Genomic DNA, 15,576 nt, shown 5'->3' with positions numbered 1-15,576 from the left:
GGCTCTTTCCAGTAACCTGGAAATGTAAAAAAACTAGAATGTTTTTACGCATACGCATCAACCATTAGGGTTTCCATTCTATGCTATTAGCATGCTGTAACTGTAATGAATGAGTTTAACGGTGAGGTGGTGTTTTTTGGATGCTGGCAGTGGGGAACTATAATCACCAACAGGTGTAGCAAGAGCTGTACTTATATATCTCAGCCACTTAGGCAATGTTTTATGGCTTCAGGTCCACCATACATTATTCCTGTGAAGACTTTATTATTTCGTCTTTGTGCTTTCAGCCTTTTTGATTAAACAAATTAAGTTGGTCTGGTTTTAGTAATGCTTGTTATTTGCTTTGTGTTCACAAAGTTTAGACCGAATCTTTGCTCCCGTGAGACCTGTTTAAGAAGATGATACACTATGCGTCACTATAAACTAAAAGTATAAAGCTCCTCAAACTAGACATTAACCAGCAAAAATACTTGGCAACAATAAAGTAAATAATATCCACCCTGTAGCGCAGTTGCTTGCTATGCCCAGTTTGAATTTAAGCCTTGATAATCAGCATCTTGGCCAGCAAAATAACAAACTGGAGAGTGGTAAATGGCAGAAGACAATTTTTTATTTTCTTTTTTTCACCCAGATTTTGTATGGAGTCATTGTATTTGGTGACCCTTGGTTCTATGATGTTACTGTACTGTTATCTCTAAGACATCAGAGATCATAAATCAAACCTGTCATATGATAGGTGGCTGGATAGTAGATGTTATATTGTATTATAAGATTTTATAAAACTAAAATATTAAATTATATGAAATACTTCTTGTTCAGATATTTCAGTATATCTTGATAATCTCCCAAGCACACTTACCAGCTGCTTTATTCAGTCCACCTTGGTGATACTGGGTTGGATCCCCCTATTTGCCTTCAGAACTGCATTAATTCTTCATGGCACAGATTCAACAAGCTGTTGGAAACATTCCTCAGAGATTTTGATACATATTCCCGTGATAGCATCACATAGTTGCCTTAGATTTGTTGGCTTCATATCCATGATACAAATCATCTGTCCCACCACATACCTAAAGTGCACGTTTGCACGGAGATCTGGTGACTGTGGATGCCATTTGAGTACAGGGAACACACTGTCATGTTCAGGAAACCACTTTTAGATGATCCGAGCTTTGTGACATGGTGTGCCGTCTTGCTTAAAGCAGTCATCGCAAGATGGGTACACTGTGGTCATAAGGGGATAGGCATTGTCAACAACAATATTCAGATAGGCTGCGGTGTGTAAACAATGCTCAGTTGGTACCAGAGGGTCCAAAGTGTGCCAAGGACACCAATACACCATCACCTGAACTGTTGATACAAGGCAGACGGGGCAATGTTTTCATGTTTTTACACCAATTTTTGGCCTGAACTTCACAGTAGATATCAAGATTTATCAGACCGCACAATGTTTTTTGGGTTTTTTTGTTTTTGCAATTTTCTGTTGTTAGTGGGACCCGTCAGTTTCCAATTCTTAACTGAAAGGAGTACCACACTGGGTGGTGTGGTCTTCTGCTGTTGGAGCCCATCTGTTTCGGGGTTCAAATTCAGAAATGATCTTCTCCACACCATTGTTGTAATAAGTGGTGCAGCAAGAGCCGCACTTGTATATCTCATCCATTACGGCTTTACTTGCGCAATGTTTTATGACTTCAGGTCCACCATAGATTATTCCTGCGAAGACTTTATTTTGTCGTTGTGCTTTTAGCTTTTTGTTGTAATAAGTGGCTGTATGAGTTACTGTCACCTTCCTATCAATTAGAAAAATCGTGGCCATTTCCTGACTACTGACATCATCCAGAGAACTGCCGCTCATTGGATATCATGTCGTTTTCTAACCATTTTCTATTTCTATAGAGCAAAAAAATGTTTTGAAATACTCAGACCACCTGTCTGCCACGCTGAAAATCATATAAATCACCTTTCTTCCCATTCCAATACTTTGTTTGAACTTAAGCAGGTTTTCTTGACCAGATCTACGTGCATAAATGCATTGGTTTGCTGCCAGCACCCCCCCCCCCCCCCCCCTTTTTTTTTCTTTTTCTTTTTTAAAGCTACCGTGTTTCCTGCATGCAACTGCAGAAATTAAACTCTGTGTTGAAATGATCTCAGTGTATAATGCATTAGCTATGGGCTTTTCATGTATATAAAATGCATTACATCCATTTGCACATCATGCCCTTTCATCTTGCCAGTTCACCATCTAGCCGTTATTCTCCTCTTTCCCCACGCCAAGCTTTCACCCTGCCTTTTAGCTTAAGTTAATGGACTCCTGCACATTCTGCTTAGAAATGTTGTAAAGTAAACAGCAGCTCATGAAATATTCACCGCTCTCCTCTGTGTGGAGGTGTGTGTCTGCGTGTGCAGTCGGCTGTACTAAGCCGTGCGACTCCCACACACCCACTCAGAGTCACACGCATGCATATGAAACACAAGGGGCACCCCAAAAAGCTAAGGGTGTCTCCGTATCCTGGCTCTGAGCCAGCAGAGAAACGAGTGGGAGCACTATGGCGTTGAATGACTCATACATTTGCTGATATTCATACTGGCGGGGGGAAAAAAAGTCACACTCAAAATTCAATCTCAATATTTAGTTGCAAATGGCTGAAAACAGGAGGACAAACATTTCAGGTTAGGATACTCCATCCAGTCGTTAAGTGATCACGTGACGAATCCTACTTCTGGGCCTAAAGTAGTCTGCGTTTAATATGGCTTTTGTGTTGTTAACATGTTTAATGTTTTTCTTCTATTTAATCTCAAAAAGCTCCTAAAACAGTCAGTGATCACTGTTGACCTCCCTCGGCTTTTATTACCGCTAATCATTTATTTAAGCTCAGTTTTTAAAACCTTAGGATGTAACTACAGCCCAGCCCATGCAGCAGTATATGAATGACTAACCTCGTATTGTGGATGGATTATCTCAGTTGTTCTCCTGGCTGAAGTTTGGTCCTTTTACAGCATCCTGCCATGCGATTACATTTGTTCCTGACCACCAAGAACACTCACGTTAACTTTTATCGAGTGGAAAAAATGTTAGCTTGTTTATATTATGCTAACATAGCTGTGTCGCTAGCGGTCACGTAGCACATCATTATATACCAGCTAGCCAAACTTCAGTAACCCTACAAACATCACTGCTGTTTAGTTTTCTGTCTTCATTTATGCTGGAAGTGATAACAGAGCTGTACCTTTTAATTTGTTTCCAAAACCCCGCAGTCAGGACACGCTATATTGTATTTAGCGAGCTAACTCCCTGCTAACTTCTAACTCCGTTAAATGTCATAAATTCCGTTTTCATGGATGCCTGGATGTTAAACTCAATTGTTACACCTGGTAGAGCAGAACGCTGATCATTTTATTAAAGATGAAAGACTTTAGACAGTTTTTCAACTCTCAGTAATGCCATAGTGATCGTTTGATATATGGACCTGCAGCGGAGTTTAGGCCCAGACGCGGCTAGTGACGTCAGACTTAACGACTGGATTGTATGTTATTCATAATCCTGAACCATGCTATTTCAACTGTTGCTGTTTCATTTTGGATCCTTTTTTAAGTAGGAAGGCACCAGTTTTTAAAATTCTGGCCCGATAATGTTTTTTAAATAACAGTTTGGATGGTAGTTAGAGTTCCTTTTAAATAAGTTTGCATGTTGAATGGAATGGTGGGTGAAGCTCTTGTTACTCTCTCAAGTCTGACATTGAGACACCAAGGGTTTTATCTCCCACTTTGAGAATGAAGAACAAGGGACACAGTCTGTTCTAATGACAGAGCAGGGTTGTGAGCACACTGAATAATTCCTGGATAAGCACCAGCCAAAGATAAATGTCATTGTTTGGCACTGTGATATTAGCAGACATTAATGGTAGTCTGATAAATACCATTCCCTGATTCTTTTACTCATTTTACATTTGATGTATTTATACAATACTTAAAATGTGTCAACCCTACGACTCCACTACATATATCGTCCTTCCCATGTAAACAGGAAGCCTAAGGAATCAAAGGTCGCTGGACTACACCTCAACACCAGCTGACAAAATAATCAGAAAGGCTGCTCTACAGCGTTTGGAAGGAAACCATAAGAAACCAGTGCAGCTTTGTGCTTTTCTTTATTTGTTTTTTAAAAGGCTGCTTCTCCAACAACAGCTTGTTCACTTGCTGGAGGATAAATAATGGTTAAAAATTGACGCCAGTGCTGCTACATCTGTGCCGTCCAAACACCAGCAAGAATGCCCCCTGCTTTGTGCTCGTAAGCTGATATGGAGAATCGCGTGTCTCCAACCGGCGATATGCTGGGATGGAAAATTCACAGTTCTGTTGAATACGTTGACAGTATCAGCAGAAAATACATCTTCTTTTCAATCATAGGTCACATTTAGATTCATCTGTCAAAGAGATATTTCTGCATCAGAGCTATGAATGTGTAAATGGCTTTTCCACTTTCATTTTTTTCCCCCCATCGGCATTCTTTCACTGCTGCTCTGCATTTGTTCCTTATCCTCTTCTACCTGTCTGTTTTCTAGACACATGCATCATATCTCCCTGCCACCGCGCTATAAACCACGGCACAAACACAATCTGCTATATGTCCTCCTCAGGGTTGCCCTAGCAACACACACCAATGCATCTCCTCCGCCAACAAAACGATAAGTTACTATCTATAGCCGTATAGGTGACTCTCTTAGAGTTGTCCTCGAAGTAGAGTGGTTGTGTTGGCGTAATAGAAGCCGTCCTTAGCAGAGCCGCATGCATAATTCAGTAGTGGACCTCATCCCGGCGCTTATTGTCTGGAGACCGGAGGCCGTTGATAAGAGATAACCTCTGCTGCAGCCTTAGTCACTCGGAAGAATCACCAGCAGGAGTGAAAACGGGTCAACTCTGCTGACCCCTCGGGCTTCTTTATGTTGCCACAGCACAGTGACATTTTGTGACAGGTCTGACAGTCCACCCTGCAGTGCCACATGTACCACACCAGCCTTGACCGTGAAGGGCATAGTGAGAGAATGATGATGTTTGAAACTGTACTTGGTGGGATAAGGAGGAGGGGTTTGGGGGAAGGAAGCGGAACAAAGAAGAGGCACGAAATGGCCAACTTCTCTAAAATCTCATTGTCAGCATGTCTGTCAACCAGTCCAGCTTAAAAATGATTGTGCCACAGTGGGGAACTTTCATTTATTTAACTGACTATTATAATTTCCATTATTTATGTACCCCCCATTTGACTCAAGGGCAGATGTGAGAGGTTTGCAAAAATGCAAAAATCTTCAGTGCTTGGCTCGAATCAGCTATATTTCTAGTAACATATTTCACTGACAGATCTTCATCAGTGGAATAAATTATATCAAAAGTATCATAGTAGAAAACATTTTCTCTTTAATCAGGCCACATTCTGCATATTGAATAGATGTCTCCTCATTCATTTAATTAGAAGAGTCATTGTATGTGATTCTCTTTTCCTTTGACATTTCATCACAGCCAAGGCTAAGCTGTAAGGCACAATGAAAAGGATTTGTTAAACCTTCCTCATTCATTTTATGGAGACATTGACAGGATTTGATAATTGTCATAATGTGCAGTTAGTAAAGATGGATTTAATATAAGGAGATAGAATTAACCAATAATCCTTTAGGTTTTCAACCTCTTAATGAGTATTTCTATTTTATGTTGTTTGTTTTGTTTTTTTGGTTTAACTGCAAGTGGTTGATCCAAGGTTGTGTTATTTAACATCTAGACACCTTGTGTTCTCAGTGACATGGCTGATTTTTCTCACTTTCAGCATTTAGAGAGCTTAATAACCTCATTGACATACTGAGATCTAGCCCATAAGTGAATGGATATTAGCTCACGAAAAAGTGGAGCTCACACTGAGGTGGGTTGCAAAGCAGCTTGCAGATATGGAGTGAGAGACAAGCTGTTAAATCATGCAGCATATCTGAGATTGCCAAGAAGAATAAATGAGCCATGGGCTGATCTGCCAGTAAAGTGGCTGAGCTTGACTTTGTGGCTTTCCATTACTAACTTTAGTCATTAGTGCAGAAGATTATTGTGCTTGGTTTTCATATATGATATACCGTGTACACTACACGGCCGTGCAGTAGACTGGTGACCCATCAAAGGTGCTCCTTGTCTGTCATCCTATGAGAGAACAAGGACAAGATTCCCTATTTGATCCCAAGAGGAGACAGAAATCCCTTTTGGAGCTGCATCAAGAAAGGCATCCAGTGTGGAAATCCACCAAATCATGTGACAACCCCCTTCTGAATAAGGGGGCAGCCGAAAGTAGCTTAAAGTGATAAAGAGGACTTGCACAGCATAACGTTTTCAGACTTAGTTTGTCTAGTACGAGTGACGATTTAGGGATAGGTCTGTTCCCCATAATTCAACGCGGTATTCTCTTCATTTGCCAGTCCCTGCTGATGAATAACCTTTTCTGTGAAGTCTCCACTTTATATCACACTTTCTCTGTCAAATATTTTTGATGCCTGGCTCAAGCCAGTACTGGTGACCTCTCAGACTTCAGAGGGCTTCATCCAGAGCCACAGAATAGCTTATACAGCTGTTTTTTGAAGTGCTGTTAGTGATTGTCATGAAGATGAATTTAATCATTTTTTTTTTATTTATTGTGTGTGTATATGTGTATTTTGTCCTTTTTTAGCGTTTCATTATCTTGACTGATACCAGTTCACTAGTTGGTGTCCCAGTAAGCCCATTTCCTTATGTTAATTTCCCCAAAGTTCTCTTATTATACCGGTTAAAATATTACTAGCTCAGCTTAACTCTTTTTTTTTTTTTTTTTTTTTTTTTTTGTATAAGTAGAACCAATAGCTAGAAATTTTATCTCAGAATTTTCTCATATCCGATTTGGCAGCAGTTGCCTGTCTCATCCGGCAGTTTCGCATTTATCAGTTTTAGTCTGCTGCACACGAACCTCATTATATTCCCTCAAACACAGTGACAAGGGTTTATGCAGCCTGGCTTTTAGTAAAGTCCCAGTCGTGCATTAGCTGGTGGAGTGCTATCCTCTCGCACCTCTTATTTTCCATAATAAAACACAGCTCCGCAAATCTGTGTGCCGCATGCATAAAGGAGAGCCACCCTTGTGTCAGCCCAGGTTAGTCACAAAAGGAGCACCGGCAAAGAAGGAATGTCTGCTCAGATTTTAATAATCCCACATCATTTGGTGAGGAATGAAGATGAATTGTTTGCAGCTCGTTGTTTCAGAGATCTCAGCTGTTGCATTCTGGGCAGTTTGCGCCACTGAAGCATGAACAGCTTCTATAGCACTGCAACATGGCACCATTAGTGGCCTACATATCAGCTATGCTGCTATGGCATACATGGTTAGTTACTCTTAACCTACTTCCATGCTGCCAGGCGAACTCCAGCAGGAACGTTTTCTTCTATCTTGAAAAGCTCAGAACAAGAAACACCAGAGACATCGTGACGTTGTCAATCAACCCCATCCCACCAGCTCCGCTCACATAAAGACTAAGATGCTTGGCATTACTCCAGCACACTCAGTACAGTCAGAGATGTTAGCGTACACACACATTCACTTGGATGAACTGTACACGCACGCGTATCTGCCAGTCTTCATCCCATCACAGGACTAGTCTCTGTTGCGTGGCAGGGCTTTGTTGGGGAGTTGACAGCGAAGGTTGCTTCATAAACCCGGCGCGCGTCCATCAAAATCTCCCCCGCTGCTTTGAGAATGAAGGGAAGTGATGATCCAGGGATTTTTTTTTTTTTTTCTCTGCCCTATTAACTCACTGTATCACCTTGGCAGTGTTGTATTCTGTCACCAAGGCTACCAGGATGGCAGGGGGACACTTGGGAAGAAGAATGGTCAGTCTTCCGCAAAAAAATAAAAAATAATAGTCTTCCACACAAAAATAAATAGTTAAATGTCGGATTTAGTTGTGCTTTAACTAAGATCGAGGAAGAGCGTGTTTGAAGGGCGGTTGTAGGTGAATTAGTGGTTGTGTCCGGTTCGTGAAATAAAAATGTCTTCGCATAGAGGCTTCTGTGTGTCGACTTCGTGCATGTTGAGGAAGTGACTGTTGACAGACTGGAATATGTGTGCGTCCCTGTCCTGCCTCGACAGCAGTGCAGCATAGCTCAGGGATTGCACATCGCTACGTATATGCAAATTGCAGTGTCACACTGATCAATCCTGTAGGCTGCTGAGACAGGGTTATGTCAGGACTAGTCAGCAGCATCTTGGCTGTCTGTCTGCCAGTCTGTTTGTCTGACCTGTTCCACACTGTTTCTGTATTGCACTCTTCTGTTGGATGCTTTGCTCTCCGCTTCTCCTCTTCAGGAATACTTCTGCCAAGTTGACCTACTTGGCAAACTATTCAGTGGCTGTAATTTGCTTCTGTTTCCCTATTAAGCACAGAATGTATTTGCAAATCAAAACTTTGTGCAACAAGTTTAACTAAGTCCAGTGTCTTTCTTTTATTCTACAGGATGCAACTTGAATAAAACATATCCTGTGGGAGTGGAAGGACACAGAAAGGTGGTGTTGGACGACCTTGTCAACAGGGATCTGGGTGGAGGAGAGAAGATACCAATCAGGCTGTGAAAACTCAGACTTTTGAGCATATTAGCCAATCATGCTTTAGCACAGAGGAGAGGCTGGTTTATTGGCGGAGAAGCACCCACTGTATTTTTACCAAACACTCCTTGGTCATAAACAGACACATTTCCCATCTGTCATTTCCCATACCTGCCGAGATGTCAATGCCACTGTGGCATTTGTGGTGACAGAGCACAAAGTGCGTGTGCGCATCCGGCTGGGAGGCCGGCGGGTCGGTGGGTGTACAGGCACACCTAGAGGCATTTTTGGGTCGCGTTGCTGAAACATGCGGCCCTGGGCGGGTTCATGGCGTTGGATTACCCTGGTGCTTTTGGCCTGGGGAACACTCCTCTTCTACATTGGTGGTCACTTGGTGAGGGACAGCGAGCATCCGGAGCGGTCCAGCCGGGAGCTCTCCAAGATCTTGGCCAAGTTGGAGCGACTCAAGCAGCAGAACGAGGACCTGCGGCGCATGGCCGAATCGCTCAGGTAAACTGCATGTTTACTTACTCGCATGCTACAATTAACCGTTAATATTTCTTTTCAGTTTAAGTCCCTTTACTTGCACATGAGTACTGGTTGTGTCTTTCTTGATTGAATTATTATCCACCATCTTCTTTTTCCTTTTCTGAAGATGTTCTGTAGTATCAAAGCAAAGCTAGGGTAGAGTTTGTCATTTTGATCTGTATTTGTAGGTTTTTTTTAAAGTTTTTATTAATATGGATCTATTCCCAGAGTTTTGTTACTACTAAATCTAGAGATCAGATGTATTGCATCTCTTGCTTTGCCTCTTACGTAAACTTTTGAGTTGATAAAAGTTCTGTTGTGCAATGCTTCCTTCCTCCTGTCCAGCAATGAGCACACAGTCTAGATTCCTGGTGGCCCAATCAGTAGTTTTCCAAATGAATGAATGTGGCAATGAAATGATTGTTTCTTAACAATTTATGGAACTTTAAGCAGCATCTGTCTAAATCGGCATCTTGCGTCTGGCTTAAAGTTAAAATGCTTGAGTTGGGTTTTATCAGCTGATCAGTGTTCAGTTTCAAAGCTCATCACGGGTGTTGCAGATGCTGCCTGTGACAGACAGATGGATGGTCTGTCGCACACCTCAGCAGATTTTGTTGTGTCATTTTGGAAGACAATAGCACATTGTACGAGCCCATTAACCACACAGCGTCTTTCGCACATTCACTCTATGTGTAATAGAGACAGATGGTTCTGCTCTTATCGCCGCATGCCGCCGATGTTTCTATGCACACATAAAGTCTACGCCTGTGCATGGGTGCCTGTGACTGCGCATGCATGTGGGCGGGAAGTGGTAGCGCGATCCAGTGTGTGCCATATTAATAGGGAACTTCAGATGTTGCCATTGCTGCTCCTCTGTGATATTCCGATTCACTTTGATGCGGGGCCCTCATCGGTGTACACAAACACACGCGTGCACATTGCTTCAGACAGCTGGTCCCTGATTAAATCCCTTGCTTTTGTAATTATTCAAAATTGGCTTTAAAACAAAGGTGGAATTCATGGCATAAAAAACAAGTGCAGCTTTCAGTCGGCCAGTGTCCAGATGGGTCCCCGGCACACTGCACGCTTGTTGCTTGTTATTGAGTTCGGTTGTTGATCTGGGACTGAGGTCTCCGCAGTTGTTTACTGGGGCACTGCTACAGGGCCTTCACAAGTCCCTCTAAGCTTCTGCTAAGTATCCAGCACAGCAAGCCAAAAGCGGGCAACGGGCTTTCTGAGGTCAAGCTTTATGAGCTATCGACAGTAACAGCGGTTGGTTTGTCTTGTTCACGTCGTTGTCTCTTTGTGCATGTGTGTGCTTGTGTGCGTCTGCGTAATAGTCAGATACAGGTCCAAGAGAGAACTCCAGCACCTCACCCCGCCGTCTCTCTCTTATCCCTATATGAGAGCTCTAATAGACGCAAAAAGGCTGTTAGTGAGCTGCCCGTCATCCCTGCCACAGCCTCTTACTTCTCTGTTCATTGCCTCCTCTTGTTCCTCGTTTCACTCCTCCTTCACCTACAACCCTCCCTCCTCGTCCTCCTTCTCCTCTGCCTCATTCTCCTACCAAACTGCTGACAGGGGTATGGCACGGAGCCAGACTCTATCCCGCAGGTTGTCACAGAATGACTGACTATGTAACAAGTCACTAGCTCACTGATCGACTAGCGGAACGCGTGCCTAACCCAATTCGCAGTTTTACACGTTCTGCAGATTTGGTCCGAGAACATGAATCTCTGAATCTTGTACAAGAACCTGAGCCAATCCTTTTAAAGTACCTAACTATCACATTAGTGCGCTCATTTTTCACGAGTGGCCTCAAACCCATAAAACCGGCGTTATTGCACATTTTGCTGAATAGAAACCCACTGCACTGACACTGATGTATAGTTCAGAGTAGAATTTAACTCTGTTACTGTCATCGCACCGCAGCAGAACTTGATAGATGTGTTATGTATTATCAGGCATTGTGGTGCATTAATTATATACCTGAAGGGATCTTGTTTACATTGTCTCATTCTCTTTGTAATAGAGAGTGAAGCGGCAGCAGTTTGCACGGGATATTGATTTTCTTGATCAAAAATTAGGAAAGTCACTGAGATGACAAAAAATGCTCAGTTCTACAACCTTTTCTCTGCACGCTTTTTACAAAGTTTTGCTGAACTCTTCATTTCTGAAATGGAATTGTCACATAAAATTAATCAATCAGCACTTAGGTTCAAATTAGTATCACCTGGCTGGCCTACCGATCGAGTACAGCAATTCGGTTATTCAGGCCACTCCTGTGCAATTTGAGTGACAGGCAGCGTGCCAGCCTACCAATCACCCAGTAGCATTAATGAGAGGTGAGCACGAGGTCAAGTTGCTCGGTCTGTCTGGCTCCACCCTCTCTGCAGCTGCTTGTCACCTCAGGCGTGAAGCCAGTGCTCCTCTGGAGACGGTGACACGCGCCAGCCCGATGGTCTGACATCGGAGAGAACGAGGAGCGAGAGTGACAGCTGGGCTGAGCGATGAGGACCTGATCAATTCCCCCAGGCATGCCAGCAGAGGGAGGGAGGGGACAATGCAGAGAAGGAGAAGAGGATGGAAGCATGATGGATGGCGTGAGGACTGCGCTAAGTAAAGAGCAGCAAGGAAGAAATGAAAAATGAGGACAGAGGGGATGAGAAGGGTTGCCGAGACCACAGTCATTGCCTTAATCTGCTTTAAATGTTATTTCAGCCTACCCCAGTGCTAACAGGCTGAGATATACAATCAAATACTAGACGCTAAAACGGGCAGTTCTCTAAATTTATCTTCGATAAACAGTTCAGTGTTTCAGGTGACCCAGTGCATGTAGTGTCCATGATTCAAAGCAGATACAAGAAATTATTTGCATACACAACAACATGTGGCCCTGATCTAGGACAGAAAAGGGCACGATTTAGACAAATTGTCTTTACAGGGTTTGGTAAAATTGTCTTTTAATGGTATAGGCCATTGGCCATTAGACCTCAATTACTTGCCTTCTGCGTGTCCTTGTTTGTTGTTTAGCTTCTGGCTACATTAGGTTGTAAAATCTACACAGTGCTTTTTTGCATACATTTGCCTCATATGTCGCTACCTTTTATGTTAAATAGAAATTTGATCTCTAGAACAGATATCTTTTCTGTGAGGCTACTGTTCTCTCGTGTGAAAAGGGACAGTAAGAAGATCTACCTATGCTGTGATTTAAGAGTTTAAGAGTGCAAGCGCACCGAGCAGACGCTGCTGCCGTTTACAGACCTGAACTCCCATCGACCCGGCCGTCGCTCAGGCCCAGCGAGAGATGGTCTACTACCATAGACACTAGCTCCATTGTTGAAGCTGTCTGGGGTCTGGACATCTCTGTCAAGTAGGACTCAGAGCAGAGCTGGCTCGCCCTGGATATGCTGAGGCGTTGAAGCATGCGAGGCAAAAATGCACCATTCAGAATCAGTTTACTTGGATGAACAGTGACTCAGTGGATGCAGCAAAGGAAGGAGGCAGGAAATGTAACTAATATGCCACGGGGTTGAAATATATTATGCAAAATTGCAAAACATCTACGCATATAACGTCAGCAAATAATACTGTAAATGGTGATGGCATTTATCTGTTTTTAAAAACAAATGTTGAACACTGGTCGCAGTTTTCATGGTAAGAACAGGCTTTTCCACCAATTTGTAGTATGCACTACGCTTGTATTGTTGTCGTTTATTAGCTTGACTTATTAGAGTCAAGTGACTTAAGATGTTTGAATTCCCAGGAAAGGCTGGAACATGTCAGTCGAGCCTTAAAAGCTTGTGATAATTGAGATGTATATAAGCAAGCATGAATTAAGGTTTTGCAGAATATATGACGTTAATTTGTTCATCAGTTTGGACATGTGACAATTAAATGGTAAATGGCCTGTATTTGTATAACGCTTTACTAGTCCCTAAGGACCCCAAAGCGCTTTACACATGCAGTCATCCACCCATTCACACACACATTCACACACTGGTGATGGCAGCTACATTGTAGCCACAGCCACACTGGGGCGCACTGACAGACGCGAGGCTGCCGGACACTGTCGCCACCAGGCCCTCTGACCACCACCAGTAGGCAACGGGTGAAGTGTCTTGCCCAACGACACAACGACCGAGACTGTCCAAGCCGGGGCTCGAACCGGCAACCTTCCAATTACAAGGCGAACTCCCAAATCTTGAGCCATAATCGCCCACGATTATGATAACAATGTGGGATCAAGTGAATAAAACCCGAGTCACATAGGCCTAGAGACCAGGCAATCACTGGTTAGGACACAAAAATGAGGATTACCCGAGTTGTTGTGAGTGGTTGCTGGAGAGTGATGGAAGCTTTCTACAGACCAGTTGACCAAGTGGGGCACAGACCGAAAACATGTTTCAAAAGGTGGTAAATTTTCATTAAAGGCAGTTTGTATTGCACTTTTTTTTTTTCAAGTCTTACTACTGCTGGGTTAGCAGTTAGTATGTATATGCAGAAAACATGGTTAAATACAGGCAACAGTGGAAGTCTTCCAGCAAATAAAACAAACACTAGGAGGTTTTTGGTGCAGCACCTTTTTGTAATAAATTTTACCCAGTGAGATCCGACAATCTCCAGGAACCACTGCCAACCAGTCAGGAAGTACATTTTCTTCCCTAGCAACTGGTAATGTAGTATGGGGGACAACTCCAATGTGCACATGATATCATGTGAGAAACCTCAATTCCTTTGGGTCCAAGTGCATCAATTCTGCTTGACCTGTAGAAGTTTATTTGTTTAATGTGATTTGATTAATTATGTAAGGTTTATAAGTTAGTAAACACTTTTAAATTACTTCATTAATTTAATTAAGGGGATTGAACTATTCTCAAAACCGAATTGGTGGCAAATGGTGGTCTAATACATTTTATCGTATTTTTTCCCCTTTAATTTGTCACATATAGGTCGACTGTCTTTACTACATGTGTAGGCAGTAAAGACAAAGTCTTCCACTTCAAGCTTAGATCGGTGGTGGGAATTCAAATGCACTTTGAGATTTTTTTGGGGGGGGATTTTACATTTTTGATCTCAACAGATGTCTGACTGTTGTTTTTATGTTTTTTTTAATAATGGAAGTTAATAGTTTTTAGTCTAGATTGGCTCAATATTTATCGTAGATTTTGAGCTCTGTGAAAGAGAAATAGCTAAAGATTTGATATGTTGGGAGCATTTTGTTGAATTCTACATAAAGGGCAGCAGAATGAACTTTTGATAATAAATAAGTTGCAAAAGAAATACTTGCATAAAAAGACATCTATATTTGTAATGGGACATAAAAACCCCACTGACTGCACTACTGCAATGTAACCCTGCCTCTTTTCATCCCCTGCAGATGCCAAAAACTTTTCAGGTTACATAGATCGCCTCGTCTTCTGTTTTTTGTGTCCGTGTGCTTTGTCAAAGAACAAAGGAAATGATGTCACTTTGTAATTGTCCTACTTCCTGTACAATGGAGTAACTACTGGATTAAGGCCTTTAGGGACGGCTTTTCTGAACAGAGTTAGCTGTGAAAAAAGATACTACAGCTGATATTTGGTTTGAAAATGCACCTGGGTCCTTTTTAAAAAAAGATCTGTGTCAGGAAGCTGTAACGGGACACATCATAGATTTCACGGAGAAAAGAAGCCCTGATTTAAGGAATGCATATAAATATCCGTGGTGCCACAATGTTATGCAGAGGTTTAGCATTCCATGATGCAGTTACGTAATGTAGATGTCAAATAACCTCTCTTTTCTCTTCAGTTTCCATGGCTTTGAAGCACAATGCTCAGTTAGTGCTCAGTGAAGTGGGAGGCCAGGGCTTCTGGGGAATGAGGGGGAATTTGTGTGGCAAGAAAGGCTACTGCAACTTTAAAAGTCTCATCTTTATGCCTGCCAGCGACTGATGTTCCTTATTTATGGAGCAAATTGAGTTTGCATGCCTTGATGACTCATTAACATGGCCTTTGCAGCACTTCACTAATGCCCCTGTGCATTTGGACATATTCAGTTTTTAATGAGTTTATGTAGAGAAATTGATTTTGTATAATGTCAGTGGCATTTTTTTTTCCTTTGGCTAATTTGAACTCTGTTGTCAGAGTGCTCATTTGTATTTTTATTACATGCATGTAATTCATATTCATATAGAAAGACAAAGTTTTGTATTATTTGTGTTTGTCGGTTGTATAAATACATGCCAAAGGACTAATGCCTGTCTTTTAAGTAGATCCGACTACTCTGAGTGTCGCCGGGGCGGCATCTTGCCATGACGCCAACGCAGATTTCGAAAACAGTACCAGCATCACAGTCGTGCCTGGTAACAAAAGGGCCGCCATAGTCTCCGGAGCACTAATGTAGCACATGATAGATGCTGTAATCAGAGGGAATTCCCACTGCGTCTGCCGATAAACAGTCAAAGTACAGTA

At 42.4% G+C, this 15,576-nt stretch overlaps 1 protein-coding gene across 1 annotated transcript in view; it reads left to right on the top strand.

Moving 5' to 3' along the window:
- The window catches only part of fut8b (fucosyltransferase 8b (alpha (1,6) fucosyltransferase)), a 95,164-nt gene that overhangs the window by 43,879 nt on the left and 35,709 nt on the right, over positions 1-15,576 (top strand). The window contains exon 2 of the mRNA XM_085372494.1: positions 8,508-9,106. Within this exon, the coding sequence (XP_085228620.1) occupies positions 8,904-9,106 (203 nt within the window). The 5' untranslated portion in view covers positions 8,508-8,903. The remainder of the gene's footprint in view (positions 1-8,507; positions 9,107-15,576) is intronic.

The sequence above is a fragment of the Diplotaxodon limnothrissa genome, linkage group LG15, assembly GCF_057381915.1.
Source record: "Diplotaxodon limnothrissa isolate DT_005_m linkage group LG15, D_limnothrissa_male_GT1.1, whole genome shotgun sequence".
Classification (NCBI taxonomy): domain Eukaryota; kingdom Metazoa; phylum Chordata; class Actinopteri; order Cichliformes; family Cichlidae; genus Diplotaxodon; species Diplotaxodon limnothrissa.
The sequence above is the reverse complement of the archived record's forward strand: the minus strand, read 5'-3'. Positions and strand labels throughout refer to the sequence as shown.